The sequence below is a fragment of the Adiantum capillus-veneris genome, chromosome 20, assembly GCF_014529385.1.
Source record: "Adiantum capillus-veneris isolate H3 chromosome 20, ASM1452938v2, whole genome shotgun sequence".
Taxonomy (NCBI): Eukaryota; Viridiplantae; Streptophyta; class Polypodiopsida; order Polypodiales; family Pteridaceae; genus Adiantum; species Adiantum capillus-veneris.
This window is the reverse complement of record NC_140950.1, coordinates 8,599,267-8,622,547: the sequence shown is the minus strand read 5'-3', so window position 1 is coordinate 8,622,547 and position 23,281 is coordinate 8,599,267. Positions and strand designations below refer to the sequence as shown.

Sequence of the window (23,281 nt, the reverse complement as noted above, 5' to 3'; positions counted from 1 at the left end):
TACACAGTCTCTGGACAGCCGCTCCCTCCCGACCCCCCGACCCATGCCCACACACGTGCTTTTTTCACCGCTAAGATGGTGAAGAAGGCTATTGACAGGATGAGGACTGGAAGAGCATATGATCATGATGGCTTGGTAGCTGAGCATTTCATACATGCTAGAGATCTACTAGCAGAGCTTCTAGCAGTCATGTTTAACCGTGCCATGTGCGAGGGCTTGCCTGATACTTGGAGCCTATCTACGATTGTACCTATTTTCAAATTTGGAGACCCTATGGAGCCTGGGAATTATCGCATTATCATGATTGGACACACACTGGCACGGTTTTACGCATCCATTCTTGAGCAGCAGCTGTGTAGATGGGCAGAGAGGGAGGGAATGCGTGCAGCCAGGCAGACAGGGTTCAGGAGAGGTTTTTCTACTCTTGACCATATCTTGACACTCAGGGCCATCATCGAGGAGGGCAGATTCTGTGGGAAACGGATCTATTGTAGCTCTATGGACTTCCGCAAAGCATTTGACACAGTACCCAGAGCTAGAATGATGCGTAGATTACAAGAGATGGGAGTACCCACAGAGCTCATTCGGGGGATCATGGCATTTTACAAGTCAGTAGTGGGGCATGTACGCACCCCAGATGGCTTGTCCGCACCGGTTCACTCCACTATTGGGGTGAAGCAGGGCTGCCCGCTCTCTCCTACTCTATTTGGTATGTATGTGGATGAGGTTTCTGACTACATTGGGAGAGATGGGGATAGAGGTGCACCGCTGGCGGGGACATGGATCCCGCTATTGTTATACGCTGATGATATCGTGTTGATCTCGGACTCCCCGGAGGGGATGCAAATCACCTGTATGCTTTGCATAGGTTTGCCCATGACAATGGTTTGTCTGTTAACCTTTGTAAAACCAAGGTCATGCAGGTATTTAATACCACACCCCACAGTGGATCAAGAGGTCAGCGCCTGCATTCGCATATGGCCAGGAGACGGTGGAGTATATAGATGCTTACACTTACCTTGGAGTGGTTTTTAGTGAACCAGCATTCTCATTAAGGAGAGTGGTAGAGACTAGATTGACCAGAGCCCATTTGGCATTGGGTAGATTGGAGAGGATGTGTTCACAAGTTCAGTTTTAGGAGCCTCGGACGAAGCTCTGGCTCTTTGACACATTAGTGGCTTCTGCATTGCTCTATGGAGCTGAGATCTGGGGGCCGTCATTGGATCATCATGGGAGAAAAGGTCGCACTGATGGATGGGGGAACATGGACAAGCCCCTGGTCTCTATGATTTCACGGCTCATTAGAGCCAAGGCTTCAGTACCACGTGCCATTATCCGAGCAGAGCTAGCTGCCCCCCCCACTAGTGGTTGAGGCGCTCACCAGATCTGTCTCCTTCATACACCGCGTGTGGGAACTTCCTAGAGACAGATACGCCTGCCTTGCACTTGAGTCCTCTCGACAATTAGCCATGCAGGGAGATACAACATGTTGGTATGGGGAGATGACATCATGGTTCCAGGCGCACGGGTTCAGTATAGACAGATTGCCCCCCTTCTAGTACTCACTGGACGCACGCTCCATAACTCTTACACAGTCCGAGATCACCAGGCTCATCCGCCAGGACCTGACTCAGCTAGATACCAGAGGGACATGGATACAACCAGCACAGGAGCTCGGCACGAAGATGGCTTTCTACAGAGAACATCTTCTCCAGCTTACGGCGGACGGTTTCGTGACGAGGCCCAAATACATGGACACCCACTTGTCCCATGTAGCAGAGTACCAGCAGAGGCCAGGACATGCCCCCTGTGTAGCATGGAGCATGAGATAGAGTTACACTACACATGCCACTACCCCGTCTACTACGAGATACGAGGCCGCTTCCACTGCTTGTTCAGAGAGGGCTTCGGACCGCTCTTCAAAGTCATGGGGTACGAGGATCAGAGATGCCTAGGTTTGTTCTGCTCGAGCTGCACAGACACAGAGAGAGCCTGCTGAGAAGAGAGGCCAGCCAATCTCAGAGACACATCACTAACTTCTTCAGAGCAGACACTGGACATCCGGAGGAGTTACTACCACAGTAGATCTCGTCGCTTCACACCAGAGGCACACTGATCGACCGAGCGATTGAATTGGGGAGATCCAGACACCCACGACTGCGGAGGACTACATAGCATGGATGCAGGCTACATCAGAGGATCTGGATCACTTTGGCCCGACATGCACGACGCCCAGTCAGACTGACCATGGAGGAGATTGATGAGATCCGCCAGCGACCAATGCTGGATCTCTTGTGATTTGTGGTTTAGCTATCCCGACTAGCTGCTTTGTTCACACCTACCGGCTTAGGATTTCACAGTTTTTATATTCCATCGTTTTGTGACTTCATTTCATTTTATTACTCTGACTTTGTATCAGATCCACCACATTGTAACGCTCCGGTCTCATAGGTCGTTTTGGCCTTTTGAAGACGTTAATATAACATTTCATTTCTCTCTCTCTCCCCCCCCCCCCCCCCCACCCCCCCCACCCCCCCCAAATTGTGAGAAAGAATCCACCATCAATGCAAAGGAATCATCAATAGCACAAAGGCACATCCTGTAACGCAAGGTTACAAAAGGAATGTAACTGTATGATTGCTCGATCTTGTCTAATCTCTCGGTTCTGCTGTATTTGAGACGAAATTAGACATGAGGGCTACTTTGAATGCATAATCTCTACTTTTGTGATAGTCGTAGTCATTTGTACTTTTTATCATGCGATGTTCATTATCTGTTGCTGATGTGGCACTGCTGCTGCTTCTTGCGCAAAAGTTGTGGTTTTTGTTTCCATCCCTATTCCAACTCCCTTTTCCAGCCATTGTTTGCGTTGCCATATGTCCTTTGCTTAGGCTTGAAGAGAGTGTTCACAAACATGCATCCAAGCTGGGCTAGGCACTGTTTTAAAAATTTTAGCTATCTTGTTTGCAAAGTAGTTAAGCCTTGAGAAGCTTCATGGGTTCTAGTATTTTGTTTAAACTTGGTACTTCAAAAATCAGTGTGGTTATCACTCTTTTAGGATTCTATACGCATTGATGTTCCATTTTTGTGTTTTTGATTCAGGTTGAATATGCGGTCGGTAGGGCAAAGGAGCGCATTGCACAACTGGGCTTAAAATGTCCCAGCCAAAAGCATCATGGTAAAGGTTGCATGGCAACCATTATGAGACAATTCAAAGTTCTAAAGGACAGTGTAAGAGTTGTGTGTTGGCTCTTCTTACTTTAATGCAACTATTTGTCCGACAAACTGAGCACCTTGATCAATTGCAGTTGGTTTCGATTTAGGTTTTTTGGTACATTTGAGTAATCAGAAATAACATAACTCACTTTATCTCTATAAATGGATGTGTTGATGCAAGAGTGCAACTGTCTTCAGAGAGGAGAGTCCACCCGACTCACCAGTATAAAGGTATGACAGAAGTGTAATAGTGAAGCTTCCAACAAATGCATGCAGGGCAGGCCACAGGCGAGGAGGAGGGAAGCACAATTGAGCGAAGATGCCAGCGCTCTTTGTATGAAGTCATCCTTGGCGTAGTGCAAAGTGTTTGAAGAAGCTTCCTTCTGGTGCCATCATCTCCTCGACGGCCTTGCAAATTGGGCAATGAAAGCACATGGTTGCATTATATGCTCAAAACGAACAAGACCACTAGGCTCTTAACTATGTTGAACAAAGGCAGTATGAGGGCATCCCCCCAGATGAAGTCATCAATATGTGCCCTAAAATGAAAGCACATGGTTGCATTATATGCTCAAAACGAACAAGACCACTAGGCTCTTAACTATGTTGAACAAAGGCAGTATGAGGGCATCCCCCCAGATGAAGTCATCAATATGTGCCCTAAAATGCTCTTGTGGAGATGTATGCTAAGTATGGTTTTCTTTACCACGCAAGTGTCATAGAGAAGCTCTTTTTTTGTAACAGTCTCCTAGGATACTTCGATTGCAGGATATGCTCAAAATGGGCAAGGCTTGTTAGAGTTTGAGTTTCCTCTCCGGTGGTAGCTCTAGTATCTCCCGAGAGCAGACTAGGGAGTGAGGGCTATTTTGTGCTATGCCCGACTATACTTGAGATAGACGTACCTTCTTAGCACTCTTGTGCTGCTATGAGAGGAGACCCTTGTTTCTAGGGTTTCTCAGGGTCAGAGTCTCTAGTGCTCTACAGTGTCCCTATTTTATGTGCAATTATAGTCACTTTATAGTGATATTTCATATTATAGGGCCTAGGCTTTTATTTATGAGGTCTTGGGATATCTTGCCGAAGGTAGGGAAGATTTGGGTTGTCTCTATATAGGGACCCCCACGCCCCTTGTATCAGTTATCAGTTTATAGTAGAGCTTGCCAGCGTTTGGGGTCAGTGTCACAAACTACTGACATTTTAATCCTTTATGTCGCTTGGGGCCCCATCGGACAGGGTCCCCATAAGTTGGTAGGACGACTTCTTCTGTTACTTATTCTTCTTAGGGTTTAGGCCCCTCGGCCAACATCTGCAAGTTGGCTCCATTCTTTAGGGCTTTGACACGTCAGCAGTTTGTTATATATAATGCATCTCCGTCTCTGGCTCTATATGGCATAGGCAGCATATCTTGTTAGTTGTTGGTATCTCTCTGAATCTACCAATTTCAATCTCAAGCTGGTGGGAAGATGTCCGTATTTGACCAATGGCACACCGTAATCCATGAGATAGATGTGTATCCATATAGCTGGGTCGAATAACAAACCCATCCCCTGTGAGTTGGAGAAGATGCTCTCTATAGAAAGCCATCTTCGTGCCAAACTCTTGTGTCGGCTCTATCCGTGTCCAATCGGGTCAGGTCCTGGCGAATGAGTCTAGTAATCTCCATCTGTGTAAGAGACAATGATGGTGCATCAAGGGAGTACTAGAAGGGGGGCAAGTTGTCCATGCTAAAGCCATGTATTTGAAACCATGATGACATCTGTGCATACCAGCATGATGTGTCCCCCTATAAAGCTAATTGTTTGGAGGACTCAAGGGCCAATCTGGCGTATCTGTCTCTGGTAGTATCCCATAAGCTATGTATAAAGGAGACTGATCTGGTAAGCACCTCTATCTCCATAGGCGGCTGCTAACTCCACTCTAATGATCTCGTGTGGCACGGAGGCCTTGGCTCTAATCAGCCGAGAGATCATAGATACCAAGGGCCTCTCCATACCTCTCCACCCATCCTGACCCACAGTGGGTCCCCAAACCTAAACCCTATAGAGCATAGCTGAAGCTACCAAGGTATCAAAGAGCCAAAGCTTTGTTTGGGGTTCCTCGAACTGAACCTACGAACACATCCTCTCCAATCCTCCCAAGGCTGCATACGCTCTGGTCAATCTAGTCTCTGCGGCTCTTTTTAAAGAAAACTTTGGCCCAGTGAAGACTACACCAAGATAGGTGTATGCAACTGTGTACTCCACAGTCTCCTGACACACACACACACACAGAGAGAGAGAGAGAGAGAGAGAGAGAGAGAGAGAGAGAGAGAGAGAGAGAGAGAGAGAGAGAGAGAGACATTGCTGATGGAGGTAAAACTAGCACTACAAGGTCAGCGAGATCGCATGCACCAACACGAGAGAGAGAGATCACTAGTGGAGAGAAAAAGCTAGAGAGAGGAGAGAGACAAAATGCTCGAGACACTCTGACTGTCACAAGACGGGCACCACGTGCCAATAGAAAAGAACAAACTGAACAAACTTTTAGTACTTCAATAACAACTGAATTGAAAGAGAGAGACGACACGCGACACGGAGTGACGGAATTCCACCCTAGAGAGTATTGGACCGAAACCTTGGCGCCCCTTTCTGCATTTCTTTATATTGCATCAACTCAGTACAAGCCGGTACTTCAGACTCTGCACCTTCTGCAGGAAGCATGCCAAAGAATGAGCCCTAACCTCATACTTAAAGGCCCTACGCCTAAAAAGCAGTTACAGTGAAAAGCCTTCAAAAATCGAAAGCTTCTGGTCCAAAAGCAATGCCAAAAAAGCTGTCAGCGTAATTTATGGAAACCCGTACAGCTGCCACGTCAACAGCCAACACAAAATGTGGAATTCCGTACAGCTTGCCACATCATCAATCAACGTCATTTTCGAAAAACCTGCCACGTCATCAGTTCCACAAAATTCCTTCAGTGTATATGTGTGAGTCCTGCTTTATTTTAATCCTTTTTGTCACTCGGGGCCCCATCGGACGGGGTCCCCATAAGTTGGTAGGACTTCTTCTTCTGTTACTTGTTCTTCTTAGGGTTTAGGCCCCTTGGCCGGCATTTGCAAGTTCGCTCCCTTCTTTAGGGCTTTGACACGTCAGCAGTTTGTGACATCTCCCCTTCTTGAAAGAGAGTAATCGTCCGCGATTACAGCATATCTGCAAAACAACTCAAGTTAGCTCAAAAATTTCTGAGGGTCATTCCGAGGGACATTCCGAGGGACAATCAGTTTGCTCTTTTTGTTAAGGAGTTAGCTTCTCCTTTCGGCTCTTTTGATCAAGGAGTTAGCTTCTCCTTTCGTCCAAATCGAAACTCTTGATATTCCGGCGTAGTAAAATTAGCCATCACACCCAGACCGTACTGATCTTCCACGGGTGTCTTGATGCACTAAAATTACATACCCAGGCAATCTCATCCAATCAGGAATATTCAGTGGTTGGCACATCACAATGCAACACAAATGCTCACATATGCATGTTACAACATAGAAACATAAAGCCGCCGATGAACACTCCCCCCGCAAATAACCATCCACGTCAGGGCCATGAGTTGTTCAACGACTCCCTCATCACTCCTCCCCCAAATAACCTAAAAAGGCCCGGGCCATGAAATATAGAGGCCTTTTACAACGAAACGCCCCCCAGACCGCAGCCTGCGTCGTTTGGAGGTGCTGAGAGTAACCACTACTTAGACTTCTTAATACTCCCCCCGTAAATAACCATGTAGGTCCGGGCCATGAGTAACAACACTTTTCAATCATTCAATACTTCCCCCGCAAATAACCACAAGGGTTTGAGCCATGAGTATGAACAAGCATTCTCAAACATTATCTCTCACTACTCCACCCGGGAGTAAAATCACCAATCATTGAAACCAGTATTAAAACCAGAGTCAAACATTTCAAATCGGCACCAAGACAGGTTTAAAACAGATACCATCCATTTCAAACAAATTTCAAACAGGATCACCAAACAAGTTCTCAAACAAAACTCAAACAAAATTCAAACTTAAAAGCAATCTCAACATCGATCGAGCTCGAAAAGTCGACTGACTTTCCATCCTGAAACCTGCACCAAAAATTAGGGTTAGATTCATTCCATAAGGTCGTAGTCGAGCACAGCATGGTCTGTCAACTCTTGAACAGACAATGTTTCTTTGGCGGCGATGGTAGTCCCAAGATAGCAATCGCATCGAACCTCCAAGGTCATCAGCTCGTGAAAAGACATCTACTGAGAGATGTCGAGAAATTTCAAATTATAATCTGCTAGGGTTTTCGTGGCAAGCATTTCAGGATACCCTACACTGCCAGACGATGTCAGAAACCATATAAACCATATAATTTTGGGCAAAAATTTTCTTGAAAGCTTGCCAAGTCCTTGAGAGTGTGTGGCTTGGTAGCTATAGAGATCAACATCTGCATGATACTGCTTTTGAGAAAAACAGTGACTCGAAACAAATCTGGATCCTTCTCTTGCAAGTGATCTTTATCGCTTGTGCCCTGTAAGACATGAGCGGTGAAGACGGGAGCGCGCCTGATGCGCGATGAAGTAACGGTGAGAGTGGCTGATAAGTCCGGGGTCGGAGCACGAAGCTAAAATTTCCAATAGGCTCTGGAAGTGCCATCTTGCTCTGTCCGCTCTTTGGAAGGACCGGTATGCTTTCAGAAAAGCACACGTCTGATGCTCTGATACCACTGTCACAAGACGGGCACCACGTGCCAATAGAAAAGAGCAGACTGAACAAACTTTTAGTACTTCAATAACAACTGAACTGAAAGACAGAGACGACACGCGACACGGAGTGGCAGAATTCCACCCCAGAGAGTTTGGCCCCAAACCTTGGCGCCACTTTCGGTATTTCTTTATATTGCATCCACTCAGTACAGGCCGGTACTTTACACTCTGCACCTTCTCCAGGAAGCATGCCAAAGAATGAGCCTTAACCTCATATTTAAAGGCCCTTGGCCTAAAAAGCAGTTACAATGAAAAGCTTTCAAAACTCAAAAGCTTCTGGTCCAAAAGCAATGCCAAAAAAGCTGCCAACGTAATTTATGGAAATCCGTACAGCTGCCACATCAGCAGCCAACACAAAACTCGGAATTCCGTATAGCTTGCCATGTCATCAATCAACGTCATTTTCGAAAAACCTGCCACGTCATCAATTCCACGCAATTCCTTCAGCGTGTATGTGTGGGTCTTGCTTTATTTTATCCTTTTTGTCACTTGGGGCCGATGGCATTGCTTTTGGACCAGATGCTTTTGAGTTTGAAGGCTTTTCACTGTAATTGCTTTTTAGGCCAAGGGCCTTTAAATATGAGGTTAGGGCAGAATATTCTTGGAAGTGACTCGATAGCTCGCGCTACTGCTGCACGCTCCCCCCCCCCCCCCCCCCCCCCCCCCCCCCCCCCCCCCCCCCCCCCCCCCCCCCCCCCCCTCGCCCTCGCGCTTCCTCCAGCCCCCGCACTGCTCCCCCTCCCCTTCGCGCTGCCTCCTGCCACCCCGCGCTGCCCCCCCCTCGCCCTCACGCTGCCTCCCTCACCCTCGCGCTGCCTAGCCCAACCCCCCCCCCCCCCCCCCCCCCCCCCCCCGCCCGTCCGCTGCCTTCCCCCCTTCCCTCCAGCCCGTCCGCTGCCCTCCCCCCCCTCCCTGGCCGCTTCTCCCCCACCCCGCCTGCAGCCTCTTTTCTCTCGCTCGCCGCTCTCTCCGTCCCCCCCCCCCCCCCCCCCCCCGTCGTCCTCACTGTTCCCGAAGGTGTTCTACACCTGGCTCTGCAGCATTTCTTCTTCGGACGAGTGCTTGGCGTACTCGGTTACAGACTTCCTTCACCGTCCGCTTCTTCGACTCAGCAGTAGACATAGATGGAGGCTCCAGCTCCGCCACAGAGGGACTCGCCTGAAGCCCCCTCGCCCGACCCCGCTGAGCCCACCATTCGACTTGCTCTTTCGCTGACAGAGCAAGCGAGCCTTGCCGCAGAGGTAGAGCGCTTGTAGGCGACTTCCGTCATCTGCAAGGTTCTCGGCACCCGTCCTAGCAGAGGAGAGCTGCGAGACCTTCTCCAGGCCCGCCTTCTTGCAGAGGTGGGCAAGATCTTGGATGTCCAGATTCTCGGACGGGGGTACTACCAGATCGAGTTTGAGACTTTCGAGATGGCCTCCAAGGTCATAGCTATGAGTCCACTGGCCATCCGAGCATCACGCGCCCACTTTCGACAGTGGCGACATGGTTTTGACCCGACTTCGGATGTGCTCGTAGAGGAGGCAGACATCCCCATCTCAGTTTGCTTTCCGGGTTTATGGAGGGAGTACCTTCCACTTCTCTCCAGGATTGGCTCCGCCATCGGGACTGTCTTGGAGACACCTCGTACGGCAGCATCAGTAGCTGTCAAGGCGGCTGGCATCCCTTCAGTTCGAGTTTTGGTCAGAGATACCCACACGCTCCCGAAGGTCATCCTTCTGCCTCGGGTGAGTGGGGGTTGGTTTAGACAGAGTGTGGAGTATACTCGGGTCTCCCAAACCAATGCTTCATTTGCAGACAGATGGGTCACCTAGCGAAGGCCTGTCCACGGAGGAGGCCACGTCCTGCACCTCAGCCTCAGCCCCAGCCTGCCAAGGCTGGGCCGCAGCCACAGCCAGCGGCATAGCGCACAGATTCAGAGCCATCCTCCGAGCCTGGGGCTCCAGCGGAGGAGGGGTGGCAGCAGGCCCGTGGCTGTCGACGCCAGGGGCCATAGTGACAGCCTGGCACTCAGAGTGGCCCTTAGGTGCGTACTCAGCAGCAGTGGGTTCCCACGGGGAACCGCTTTGGTCCTCTTGAGCAGGAGGAGCCCCCTACGCCAGCCTCCACCTCAGCTTCACCCTCGCCAGCCGCCCCACCTTCAGATTTCCCCTCCTCCTCCACATCCCCTCCCCCGCCCTCTGCTCCCGCCTACTCCTCTCCTCGCCCTCCTTTCTCTGTCGCCCCACCCCGCTTCTCTTCTCCTCCGCCCCCCCTAGCTCCTCCTCCCCCTCCTCCTGCTCCAGTACCACAGTCGACTTAGGAGACTGGTCCCTCGCCGGCGGCTAGGAGATCTCTTGGCAACGCCTTTGCCACGAGTCGCCTAGCGAGAGAGGGTCAGCCCTTCTTGCAGCCCCCTCTGCAGATTCAGACATCTTCCCTTGCAGCTATCCCTCGTGGTCTGACGAGCATTGACCTCCGACGCCGCTGGGATTTCTTCGACTATGGGTTCACTCGCTTCCTCGGCGATTCCGCAGCAGACCACGAGGCAGCCTGCTTCAGGGTCCACGCTTTGTTCCTCGCCGCTAGGGGAACAGAGGCCTTGGACTCAGCAGTTGGTTTCTCCTTCCCCCTCTGTGGGAGGACCGAGACAGAGTGGTCCCTAGACTCAGTGGTGGGATGGTTGCATACATAGGTTCTCGAGTTCTCTCACCACATGGGAGAACTTGGTGTTACAGATTTGCTGCAGACTTTGTGGCCTCTGGCCAAGTTTGCGGTGACACCCCCAGACTCAACAGGATGTAGGCACATTGTGGTGTACTTTTTTGCTGATACGCAGTGTTTGCCTTGCTATGTATACATTCATGAGGACTTCTGGACAGAGGAGGTTGCTTTACGCACAGCTCGCTCTGCTTGGGCTTGGGCGAGGCACTCACTGCAGTCTCGCCTATCTAGAGGACGCTCGGATGCGGATTACTCCCCATCCAAGCCAGCCTCGAAGATAGCTCGTCTTGCTGCTGCGGCAGCATCTGTTCTCTATCGCTCCCCATGAGGATCGTCTCGTGGAACGTGCAGGGACTAGGTGGGCCCCAGTTTCAGCGACAACGGGGCCGATTGCGTCAGGAGCTTCAGCGTTGCCTTGTGGGAGGAGAGATTGATCTCCTTATGCTTCAGGAGCACCATTTGTTTGAGAGCCGCATTCGGCAATGTGGTCAGATTTTGCGTGGATGGTATGATACCTTTTGGTCAGCTGCTTTTGGACCTGGAGGCATCCAGGGTGGGGTATGTATGACTATTGCGGACTCACTGCAGCAGGCCATTGTGGGTAGAGGGATTATTGTGCCAGGCAGGGCTTCGTGGATTACTATGCAGCTTCAGGGTGGCCTTGTGGGCTTCCTGAACATCTATGCGCCCAATGTGGCGTGTGCTCGTGCAGAGTTTTGGTCACAGATTGTCGAGTCTTTGCCACAGGTTGACCATTGGTGTGTAGGAGGGGACTTCAACATGTTGGAGGACCCTTCTGACAGGATCGGAGGCAGCCATGCTACTGTGCATGGAGTCGAGTTAGCAGCTTGGGAGAGGTTGTGTATGACTTTGAGGGTCTCGGATACATGGCAGCATTCTGGCTTTGTGAGGCCTCCAGAGAGTCTTGCCTTCTCTAGATCGGACCGCAGAGTGGGAGGAGTGAATCTATCGCGGATAGATCTCTTCTACACTAGTGACCACTTCAGTGACTTGGGGGGCTCAGTGGGCATCCTGGCAGGGACATCCTTCTCGGACCATGCACCAGTGTTCCTCACAGTGGCAGACAGGCAGAGGAGTGGGAGCACGATGCTTCGCATCCCAGAGCGGGTCTTGTTGGACTCAGCACTCAGAGAGAGGGTAGAGGCTCTCTGGACAGAGGGCATGGACAGCCAGGCTCTACCTGCAGACAGAGTGGCCTTAGGGCCTAGCTCAGCTTAGCCACTTTTTTCTACAGGAGTCTCTGGCTCGACGGGCTGCAGCGAGAGAGGAGGAGCAGCGTCTCAGACGAGGCATTGCTTCACTACAGAGGATGCAGGAGCAGCATCCAGACAGTCCATGGTTGGAGGAGCAGTTACAGCAGGCTCGACAGGAGCTTGCTTGCACAGAGGAGAGGCGCCATGAGTTTGCCTTTCACCGACAGGCATCTCAGTGGACTCAGGTGGGTGACAGAGTGACAAGTGCTCTTTTTGAGACAGTGGGACCTCGGCACTCGCATGCCAAGGTCAATCAGTTGAGGAGACTTGATGGGTCAGTTGTTTGTGAGCCCGAGGATATGCGTGCAGTTGCTACTGACTTTTACCGTGAGTTACTGTTGGCTGAGCCCCAGTCAGGGAGACAGGATGCATGCAGGGAGCAGGTTTGGGCACAGATGCCTTGTCTTGTGATTGAGGAGATGCGCCAGAGGCTAGAGATACCTCTTCAGCTTGAGGAGCTGCACACGGCTCTTAGGGCCCTCCCTCGTGGTAGCTGTCCAGGTGAGGATGGGCTGACTCCCAGTTTCTTCTTGGAGTACTGGGACCTGCTTGGCCCAGATCTGTGTAGTGCCTTTCAGTACATTCTGCTCACAGGAGTGATGCCGGATGGCATGAGTGAGGGCCTGATTTACCTCATTCCAAAGGAGGGTGGCTCCTTGGATGAGATTCGACAGTGGCGCCCCATCACCATCCTAAACTCAGCCTACAAAATTCTTGCCAAGGCTTTGAGTTTGAGGATTCAGCCACTTTTGGAGAGCCTTATACATGGGACTCAGACAGGTTTTGTCAAGGAACGCAGTATCCTTGACAACATCTTCACCTTCTGGGAGGCTTCTGCCCTGGCACGATTCCGTGGGGAGGACCTTGTGATTCTTCTTCTCGATTTTGAGAAGGCATACGATAGAGTTGACTTGGACTTTCTAGAGGGCACGCTTCGCAGGATGGGCTTCTCAGATGCTTGGATCAGAGGGGTGTCAGCTTTGTACAGACAGGCTCACAATTAGGTGATTTTGGCAGGCGGTAGAGGTGAGCGCTTCATGCTCACACGATCGGTCAGACAGGGTTGTCCTCTTGCCCCCTTTCTCTTTCTGTTTTATGCGGAGGCGATGAGCAGATTTTTGGTGTCACAGCAGGTTGGTATGAGGGGCTTAGCACTCCCCATACGGGGAGATGAGCTTCTGGACGCTGAGTTTGCCGACGACTCGGCCTTGTACTTAGAGGGCCAGGAGGCCAATTTACACAGATGTGAGCAGGCTTTGGAGACCTTTTGCTGTGCATTGGGCGCACTGATCAACTGGAGAAAGACAGTGGCTTTATCGGTTGGCAGTGCTCCTGTGCCAGATTGGATGCCAGGGGAGGGTTTCAGGTGGATTCCTCAAGGGACTGCAGTTCGGTGCTTGGGTTGTCAGGTTGGTTTGGACTTGTCCCCCGAGCAGCAGATTGCTCCTCTTCTCCTGTCCATCAGGAGAAAGCTGTTACATTGGAGCTCAGCACGACTTTTGCTGGCTGGTAGAGTAGTAGTTGCCAACTAGGTGTTGTTGGCGACTATGTGGTACATCACTTCTTGCTGGATCTTCTCGAGTTCTTGTATCAGCCAGGTAGAGAGGCTGATCAGGAACTTCCTTTGGTCAGGTCGCGACACTCAGATTGCCCGAGCCAAGATGGCTTGGTCGGTCATCACACTTCCTTGTTCTCAGGGAGGGCTTGGGATCATTGATCCAGCACAGCAGAGCAGAGCCCTTCTTGGGAAGTTCGTCGTCAGAGGACTTCTTCCAGGCGAGGAGCCCTGGAAGGAGTTCTTGCTGCAGAGGCTTCGTGCCAGGGTGCCTCAGTCAGGAGGCCCTTGGCAACCTTCGACTAGATCGATCTTTACAGAGCTGCGCAGAGTTGGTTTGAGCAGGAGACTGGAGGACCGATTTGCTGTGAGTTTCCTTCGATCTTGGGAGCTCTTACGGCGTGGCCTAGAGCAGAGACCGCCGACGTGCACGGAGGAGCGCCTACGGCAGCCCCTCGTCTGGAACCCCATGGTTAGCACTCAGAGAGGCCACTTGGTTGGGAGTCGGCCTCATGTTTCTTGGGGTCCCATGGCAGCTGGTCCAGCACGCTCTCTAGGTGACTGGCTAGAGTTCATAGGTTTGTCGGAGGAGGTGCAGACTATCCAGCTACAGGGCATGAGAGGGGTGCAGAGCATGTGTCAGGACATCTCGGAGTCAGTTCCAGCTGAGTGGCTCACGCCTCTCGAGCCAGTAGCACCCTGGTGGATGGGAGCCTTCACACGACTGGAGGTTCTCATTTCAGTCAGGGCTTGCTCAGAGACTGTCCCAGCCTTGTTCTTCGAGCTTCAGGGTGGGGGACGCTTACAGCGAGTTGCAGTAGAGGCCCCGCAGGTAGCAGAGTGCTGTTTCCAGAGGATCCGAGTTGTGGGCATCTGTGGGAGGACTTGCGTCTTAGACCCTGACCCAGCAGCTCTTGAGACAGGACACTGGAGGCTATGGGCTTGGGAGTGCTGTCCACTGGCACGAGTACAGTGGGATCCTGGTGAGTGGCTATGGAGGGACCCCTTCTCTTCTGCAGACCGCCCAGGAGTCCCCTTCTTTCAGTACACTGTTCGGCTTGGACGTCATATACTTGCAGCACAGAGAGAGGCGCGCCCCGCTGCAGCACGTCATTGGCAGGAGGAGGGCCTCACAGTCGAGTTCTTGGCAGCTTTTTGGCAGAGGCTGTGGGACTCCAGACAGCCGAGGCGAGTCACCTTGTTTCAGTGGCTGGTCGCACATAGAGCCACAGCAGTAGGGAGCTGGCTTGTGCATAGTGGTCTCTCGGCCACATGTGCAGCTTGTGACCATTTGGTGGAGAGTCAGCGTCACTGTCTTTGGGACTGTCCCTCGGCCCAGCAGGTGTGGCTACGAGTTCTTCGGCTGATGCCTGCTCTCTCCACGGCTCGACAGTACACTTGGGGGGCAGCGGCTTGGTCCACCCTCACGGGCCCGGCACTTCAGTTTGAGCTATCTTCCACCAGTAGGATGATAGTGATACAGGGGGGGCGACCTACACTTCAGCCTACTACAGAGCTTACTCCACTGGAGTGGTGCAGTGAGAGAGAGGAGTGTTGGGAGCTCATCAGTGGCCTGACACTTTGGTTCATTTGGCGGGCCCGTTGTTTCCGCTTCTTTGAGGGTCGCCCTGTGCCACCAGCAGAGACTGTTCGTGACTTTTGGCTAGAGCTGATCCATACTCTCAGAGGATAGCTTGAGGGACTACAGGGCAGCCCCGACCGCATGCGGGAGCGCCGCGAGGCTTTCCTTCGACTCTGGCACCGTGGGCCTTTCTACACCATAGTCCAGGGGGTGCTCAGATGGCACTACTGTCCACCTGTGTGGCTTTTCCCTCCTCCCATCTCTTGATTTAGCCCCATTGTATATATGCTGTTTTTTCATTGGGAGAGTCTCCCCATCATGCTTGTTGTAGCCCTCTCTTGCAGAGGTGGTTGTAGCCCTATGGGCAGTTTTCATTAACTAATAGAAGGATCTTTTTCTCGAAAAATAAAATAAAATGAGGTTAGGGCTCATTCTCTGGCATGCTTCCTGGCGAAGGTGCAGAGTCTCGAGTATCGGCTTGTACTGTGTTGATGCAATATAAAGAAATACCGAAAGGGGCGCCAAGGTTTGGGGCCAATACTCTCTGGTGTGGAATTCCGCCACTCCGTGTCGCGTGTCGTCTCTCTCTCTCTCTCTCTCTCTCTCTTAGTTCAGTTGTTATTGAAGTGCTAAAAGTCTGTTCAGTCTGTTCTTTTCTATCGGCACGTGGTGCCCGTCTTATGACAGTGGTATCAGAGCATCAGGCGTGTGCTTTTCTGAAAGCATATCGGTCCTACAAAAGAGGAGATAGAGCTATTGGAATTTTTATTATCTTCGCCCTCCAACCCGGACCCTTACTTCATCGCGCATCGGGCGCGCTCCCGTCTTCACCGCTCATGTCTTACAGGGCATAAGCCATTAAGATCACTTGCAAGAGAAGGATCCAAGATTTGTTTCGAGCTGCTGTTTTTCTCAGAGACAGTACCATGCAGATGTCTATAGCTACCAAGCCGCACACTTCAAGGACTTGGCAAACTTTTAAGAAAAACAAATTTGCCCGAAGTTATATGGTTTCTGACATCTTTCTTCGTAGTGCAACTTCTGGCAGAGTGGGGTATCATGAAATGCTTGCCATGGAAACCCTAGCAGATTATATTTTGAAGTTTCTCGACATCTCCCAGTAGATGTCTCTTCACGAGCGGATGACCTTGGAGGTCCGGTGCGATTGCTATCTTGGGACTACCATCGCCGCCAAAGAAACACTGTTTGTCCAAGAGCTGATGGACCATGCTGTGCTCGGCTACGACCTCATGGAAGGAACCTAACCCTAATTTTTGGTGCAGGTTTCTGGATGGAAAGCCGGTTGAATTCTCGAGCTCGGCTAATGTCGAGATTGCTTTTTAAGTTTGAAATCTGTTTGAGGCTTGTTTGGTGATCTTGTTTGAAATGGATGGTATTTGTTTTGAACCTGTTTTGGTGCCGATTTGAAATGTTTGACTCTAGTTTTAATACTGGTTTCATTGATTGGTTATTTTACTCGAGGGTGGAGAAGTGAGAATTACTGTTTTGGTTTTGTTTGAACTTTGAACCTCGGAACGACGCAAGCCGATGCCTAGGGGGCGTTCCGTTGTATGTTTGAAAACCTCGGAATGACGCAGGCCGATGCTTGGGGAGCGTTCCGTTGTATGCTAGAAAACCTCCGAACGACGTAGGCCGATTCCTGGGGAGCGTTTGGTTGTATGCTTGAACCTCCGAGTGACGCAGACTGCGGTCTGGGGAGCATTTGGTTGTATAGTCTTCTCAGCTCATGGCCCGGACTTTTTTAGGTTATTTGCGGGGAGAGTGACGAGGTAGTCGTTGAGTAGCTTCATACCGCAGACCGTTTGTCTCGAGGGAGTGCTCAACGGCGCTGTTTGTTGTGTCTTGTAACATACATATGTGAGCATTTGTGTTGCATTGTGATGTGCCAACCACTGAATATTCCTAATTGGATGAGATTGCTTGGGTATGTAATTGTAGTGCATCAAGACACCCGTGGCAGATCAATACGGTCTGGGTGTGATGGCTAAGTTTACTACGTTGGAATATCAAGAGTTCCGATCTGGACGAAAGGAGAAGCTAACTCCTTGATCAAAAGAGCTGAAAGGAGAAGCTAACTCCTTGATCAAAAGAGCCGAAAGGAGAAGCTAACTCCTTGATCAAAAGAGTCGAAAGAAGAAGCTAACTCCTAAACAAAAAGAGCAAACTGATTGTCCCTTGGAATGACCCTCGGAATTTCTTTTTTTAGCTAACTTGAGTTGTTTTGTAGATATGCTATAATCGTGGACGATTACTCTCTTTCAAGAATGGGAGATGTAACAAACTGCTAACGTGTCAAAGCCCTAAAGAATGGAGCCAACTTGCAGATGCTGGCCGAGGGGCCTAAACCCTAAGAAGAACAAGTAACAGAAGAAGAAGTCCTACCAACTTATGGGGACCCTGTCCGATGGGGCCCCAAGCGACATAGCAGGACCCACATACACACAGGAAAAGACGGCGGAGCAATTGATGACATGACAGATTTTCAAAAATTGCGCTGGTTGATGACGTGGCAAGCTGTACGGATATTCGTGATTTACGCTGGCAGCTTTTGGCATTGCTTTTGGACCAGATGCTTTTGAGTTTGAAGGCTTTTCACTGTAATTGCTTTTTAGGCCAAGGGCCTTTAAATATGAGGTTAGGGCTCATTCTCTGGCATGCTTCCTAGCGCAGGTGCAGAGTCTCGAGTACTGGCTTGTACTGTGCTGATGCAATATAAAGAAATACTGAAAGGGGCGCCAAGGTTTGGGGCCAATACTCTTTGGGGTGGAATTCCGCCACTCCGTGTCGCGTGTCGTCTCTCTCTCTCTCAGTTCAGTTGTTATTGAAGTGCTAAAAGTTTGTTCAGTCTGTTCTTTTCTATTCGCACATGGTGCCCATCTTGTGACATTATATATGTAAGTGCACAATGTATTGCGAGATACGGGGTCGATTCAACTGTCTATTCAGAGAAGGGTTCAGACCCTTCTCCAGAGTCATGAGCTATTAGGACCAGAGATGTCTAGGATTGTATCTACTTGAGTTACATAGACACAGAGATAGTTTACTGAGGAGATCTGGAGAGAGACAATTCTAGAGACAGATTACTGATTTCTTCACACCAGACACTGGACGGATAGAGGAGCAACCACCATTGCAAAGCTCAGCTCATACTCAAAAATCGCAGTACTCTCATTGACTGAGCATTTGAGCTAGAGATTGAGACGCCCAATGATTGAGGAGAGGAGCTTCACAACATCGACGAAGACTACAACAAAGGATTCGAGCCATACTATCTCGACATCTAGAGCACAAATGAGGATGGATTCATCTCCCATTGTATCTCTCTTTTGTTTGGGCACCAATTGTATCGGTGATCACACATACCCCACATAGTTCTAGCTAGTGACACTTCTAGATTCAATTTAGTATCTCTTTTTTTGTACCCAGACATGGTTTTAGATTCACCAGTATGTAACATATTGGTCTCATAGGTCATTTTGGCCTTTTGAGGACGTGAATATATCATTTCATTTCATTTCTCTCTCTCGTTTGTAAATGCGCGGCTTCCCCCCCCAACCCCGGGCTTTTTATGCAGGTTACATTACAGGTGGTGTTGCCATTGCTTGTACAGTGGGAAGTACACTAGGAGGATGTGTTCGAGGAGATTTGCTGCAATATATCTGAGATCTATTGGCTGCCTGGTCTCGAGAGGATGTGTTTTACGATTGTCTGCTGACTAGATCATCACCTGATTCACCCTTCGATGCATCTTTGACATGGTATCAGAGCCAAGGTCTGCTCTCAAATCGGATTGGTGATGTATTTGAGGATTTGGTGCTGATTTTTCGCCACGAAAAGAGACGGCTTTCTGTTTTTGTGTTGTTTTTCATCCTCTTGGGGCTGATTTTAGCTATAGCAAGCTGATTCGAAGGTTTCTCTTATCCAACTTGTCCTAGCTTCGTCACATGCCCAAGTTTGTATCGACAATGTCAAGAGCTTAGGGATGATGATTTGGATTTCAACCCAATCCATGATGAAGAAGTACGACAAGATGAAGTTCATAATGGGGCACAAGTCAATGAGGAGGCGGGAGATTGGTCCTAGTTCTACTTCGACATAGGTGACAATCAAGATACCCACCCTTCCTACCTTTTCCATGGATCGGATTGGAAAAGCGACCATGAAGGCAGTCTTCAACTCTTACGAGCTTGGAGGCTTTATCAATAGCAACTTTCTGAAGCCAAGAGATCCAATGGGAGCAAAGCTATGTGAGCGTGTCAATGCTTGGATTCGATCATTTATCATCCTTAACACTACACCATCGGTCATCAATAACATCCGACTGATGAAGGACGTGGAGCAAACTTAGGATCGGCTTTCTTCTTTACATGATTGAGTTAGAGTTGCACACAAGAGACAAGAGACAAGCACTTGAGTTTTAAGTAACCTTTGAGTTGCTTTTTGAAAAAGCAAGTTGCAATCTGAAAAAGTAGATGTTTTCCCGTAGAGGAGTCTATGTCAGCATTGGATTTGTGCATGAGTTTGCATTTAGGGACGCCTGGGTTGTGTTTGTGTAAGCATAATTTTCAGCTTATAAGTTTTTATTGAGTTTTAAGCAAGTTCAGACCATTTTTAAAAGTGTTTGAGTGGGCAGCCTCTGATAAAAACAGCCCAGGGCGCCCCTACTTTCTCTTGCTTTTCAGCATTAGAAAAGCTTTCGATCTTTCCTCCCCTCCCCCCTTCCCAAGGCGTCCCCTCTTTGCCCTATTTTCATACCTATTGCAGGACATCCAAGGTACATTAAGACTTACACAACTGTAAGAAAGAGTTTCATTTGGACATGATTAAAGCGTGATGTGTTTATTTATGTACGAAATGTTTACCATGTCAATGTACTAAAGCTGAACGAGTTCAATATCCTGGTAAGTTTCAACCTATTGATGCAACACAAATGAAATGGGAATGCGTATCCATGGATTTCATTGTAGGACTTCCTACATCTTTAGGATATGACTCTATTTTTGTGGTGGTTAATACGCTTACAAAAATGATCCATTTGTTTCCAGTCAAGACAACATTTACGATTAAGGATATAGCTCAAGTCTTCATGAAAGGTGTCTTCATGTATCATGGTTTACCTCATTGTATATTTTTGATCGTGATGCAAAGTTCATCTCAAATTTTTAGAAAGCCTTATTCTCAGCTATAGGAACCCAGTTGGCTTTTAGTACTGCTTATCACCCTCAAACTGATGGGATGACAGAAAGAACCAATCAAATCATTGAGGACATGCTAAGAGCTTATTGTATGCATGAGTAGGGTAAATGGATCAGATATTTGAATTTGATTGAATTTGCGTATAATTCCTCATTTTAACGCTCAATTGGGATGTCTCTTTTCTCGCGTTGTATGGACAAGAGTGTCTTACTCCAATAAAATGGACATACCCTCTCATAGGAGTTCAAGCATCCAAAGAAATGTTGGATGAAATGCAATTGCAAAGAGACCTTATATGACAAGATATTAAGACTGTTCAAGATAGACATAAAAGTTACGCTGATCCTAAAAGATCTACTTGACTCTTTTAGGAAAGAGATATGGTATTTTTAAGAGTGAAACCAAAACGTAGCTCTTTATCAATGGGTAAATGTAAGGAACTTTGTGCTAGATATTGTGGACCTTTTGTAATCATAGAGAGGATCAATGATCAAGTTTACAGACTCTTGTTACCACCAGACATAAAGGTACATGATGTTTTTCACCTCAGCTTGCTCAAGCGGTATGTATATGATCTAAATCACATTCTTGATGATTCCCTATTATGTACCTCTTCCGATGGAACTTTTGGGACATCTCGAATTTTTCAAGTATGGGGGATGTAAGATCCCCAAATTATGGGTCTCTTTTAAAAATTAAGAAAATTAGATTTTAATATCCGTTTAGAATATTAAAATCCGTTTTGCCAGATTTTGGTTTAGAATGCTTGTTTGGCAGTGTTGTAATGTTCAAAGTGAAAAGCAAGGTCGTTTCTATATTTCAGTAGGTCACATGGACGTTTGATTCCGTTTCGGAAAGATCCGCTATTTTTAGTCTTTTCATGTTTTTCGGTGCTTTTTTGCAAAAAGCCGGAAGGATCATTAATCTACGAGTCTCGAGAAAGTTATAGTTTTATTTTGTAAAAGTTTGCTCTTCGGACGCTTTTCACGCTATTTTTAGCTTTTCATGATTTTTAGTGTTTTTTAGTGAAAAGCGAGTTTGCTTTCTTATTACAGTGAACGAGGAAGCCCGTGGTTTAATTTTAGAAAATTTTGTTTTTTTTTTTTTTTTGGCTTTTTACGCTATTTATAGTTTTTCGTGCTTTTTGGCGTTTTTGAAAAGCAACGTGCTTTTGAAGATAACTTGAACATAAAAATATTATTTTTAGTTTGTCGGATTTAAAAATTACTACTCGGAAAAAAAAACGGGACTAAACGACATTTTTACAAGAATTATTTTTTTAAAAGCGATACCGTAAATACGCAAGGACAATATGAGAAAGTCATAAATATGTCGGACATCACGGTGCGGCATAGTCTAGTCACAGTTTCATTAGTTGCCTGGATATTGTCCAATTAGTCAGTTTTACTATAAAAATTGAAGGGAAATTGGGAGAGTTGACTGTTAAAAGCTAAGCCATGTTTTTAGCAAAGTGCCCAAAAGCTTGCAGCTAATCAAGGCTGAAGTGCTTAATGCCAAGTTTGCAATGCCGTGAGTTGCGTTTACTACTCCAAGGTGATACGTACCTATTATACGCAGTGGTGCAAGGTCTTCATCACCATCTCCATAAGCTCTTCTCGTTCGTGGGAGGAAGAAGAAGAAGAATAGTCTCTCTCTATTTGCTTACTATCTTCTCTCTCTTTTCACGGTGTACGTGCTCTTCGATGGTTCGACCTATCGAGTGCGTATAAAGTTACTCTATCCTTATTTCATCATGTTAACACGCTCATTTATGCACACAAAGTGTTTATGGTCACGTATGTACATAAAAAGCGCTTTTCGTTTCATGTCACGTGGACGATAGGAACATTGTTTTGGTCATAACTCACAAACCGTTATGAATCAACCTGAACCCTTTAAACCAAAGATAAACCACATCATTTATAATATTTTCTCTCTTGGGTGTCATGTGAAAATCACGCACGAGCTAAGAGTTATGGTCAAAAAACAGCTTGCTGCCCATTGCACTCGGTCAAATTTTTGGACCCAGGCTCTTTGGAGAACCATTATATAGATTCATCGGAAGAGCAAACCCACTTAGCCAACTAAAAAGCTTGATCAAACTTGATGATAAATGTATTTAGGTCTCCAATATCACTTCGTGAATGTGAGTTATTAACTATTCCATAACTGAGTTTACCAAAGCGCGCAGGGATGCTACCAAGGGGGAGTATCTTATGACGTCGTGAGTTGATCGAGCTGTTTATATATGATTTATGGTTTATTTTGGTGAATTGATTTCAAGTGTTAGATGTCCATAAACTTATACAAGGATATATGGTTAGTCAACCCAAAAAGTACGGATAGATATAAATAAAGTGGCTTTCTTTTTGTGTTACCGTTTGTTGCACGAGTATCATAAGGGCAAAGTGATGAGATAAGGTGTTAGTCTATATCATGGAGCTGAGCTTGATGCATTGATTTTAGGTCAAACACTTTCATTTGTGTATTAGCCATGCATTCAAAAAAGACAAAGTATTTTTTCTCATATATATAAAGTTGTCTTCCAGAGCTCGGGTTCATGGAGGGAGGCGAAGCGGCCTCAACCTATGTCTGGATCAGATAGGTTGGAGGTGTTCTGGATTGCTTCCGGCGAAGTGAAATTCTCTCAGTCTGTAGTAGAGCGAAAATGGATGGGTGGACCGGTCGATCCCTACACCGGGTCCGGTGCTCTGCTAGTCATTTTGTTATATTTTTGATGTTACGATATACCCATATTTTGTTATTGCATTAATACATGGTTGCCTGCTTCATTTAGATGGGGCGTTTAAAGATTCTCTTGTGTCATTCTCCTGTGTACTCTATTTCACCCTCCACTATTCTCTCTCTCTTTCTCTATACCCGCAATGAGGTATGCACATATACTTATCCTCTACAATGTTATTTTTCTTGAGTACGCTTTCATTCGTATCACCCATTCAGAGGTAGCACT

General features: G+C 48.0%; 1 protein-coding gene across 4 annotated transcripts in view; it reads left to right on the top strand.

Moving 5' to 3' along the window:
- Positions 1-23,281, top strand: part of LOC147432059 (uncharacterized) — a 134,254-nt gene that overhangs the window by 28,213 nt on the left and 82,760 nt on the right. For all 4 annotated transcript variants that reach the window (XM_086491874.1, XM_086491872.1, XM_086491875.1 and 1 more), the window contains exon 2: positions 3,103-3,231. In XM_086491874.1, the coding sequence (XP_086348000.1) occupies positions 3,103-3,231 (129 nt within the window). The remainder of the gene's footprint in view (positions 1-3,102; positions 3,232-23,281) is intronic.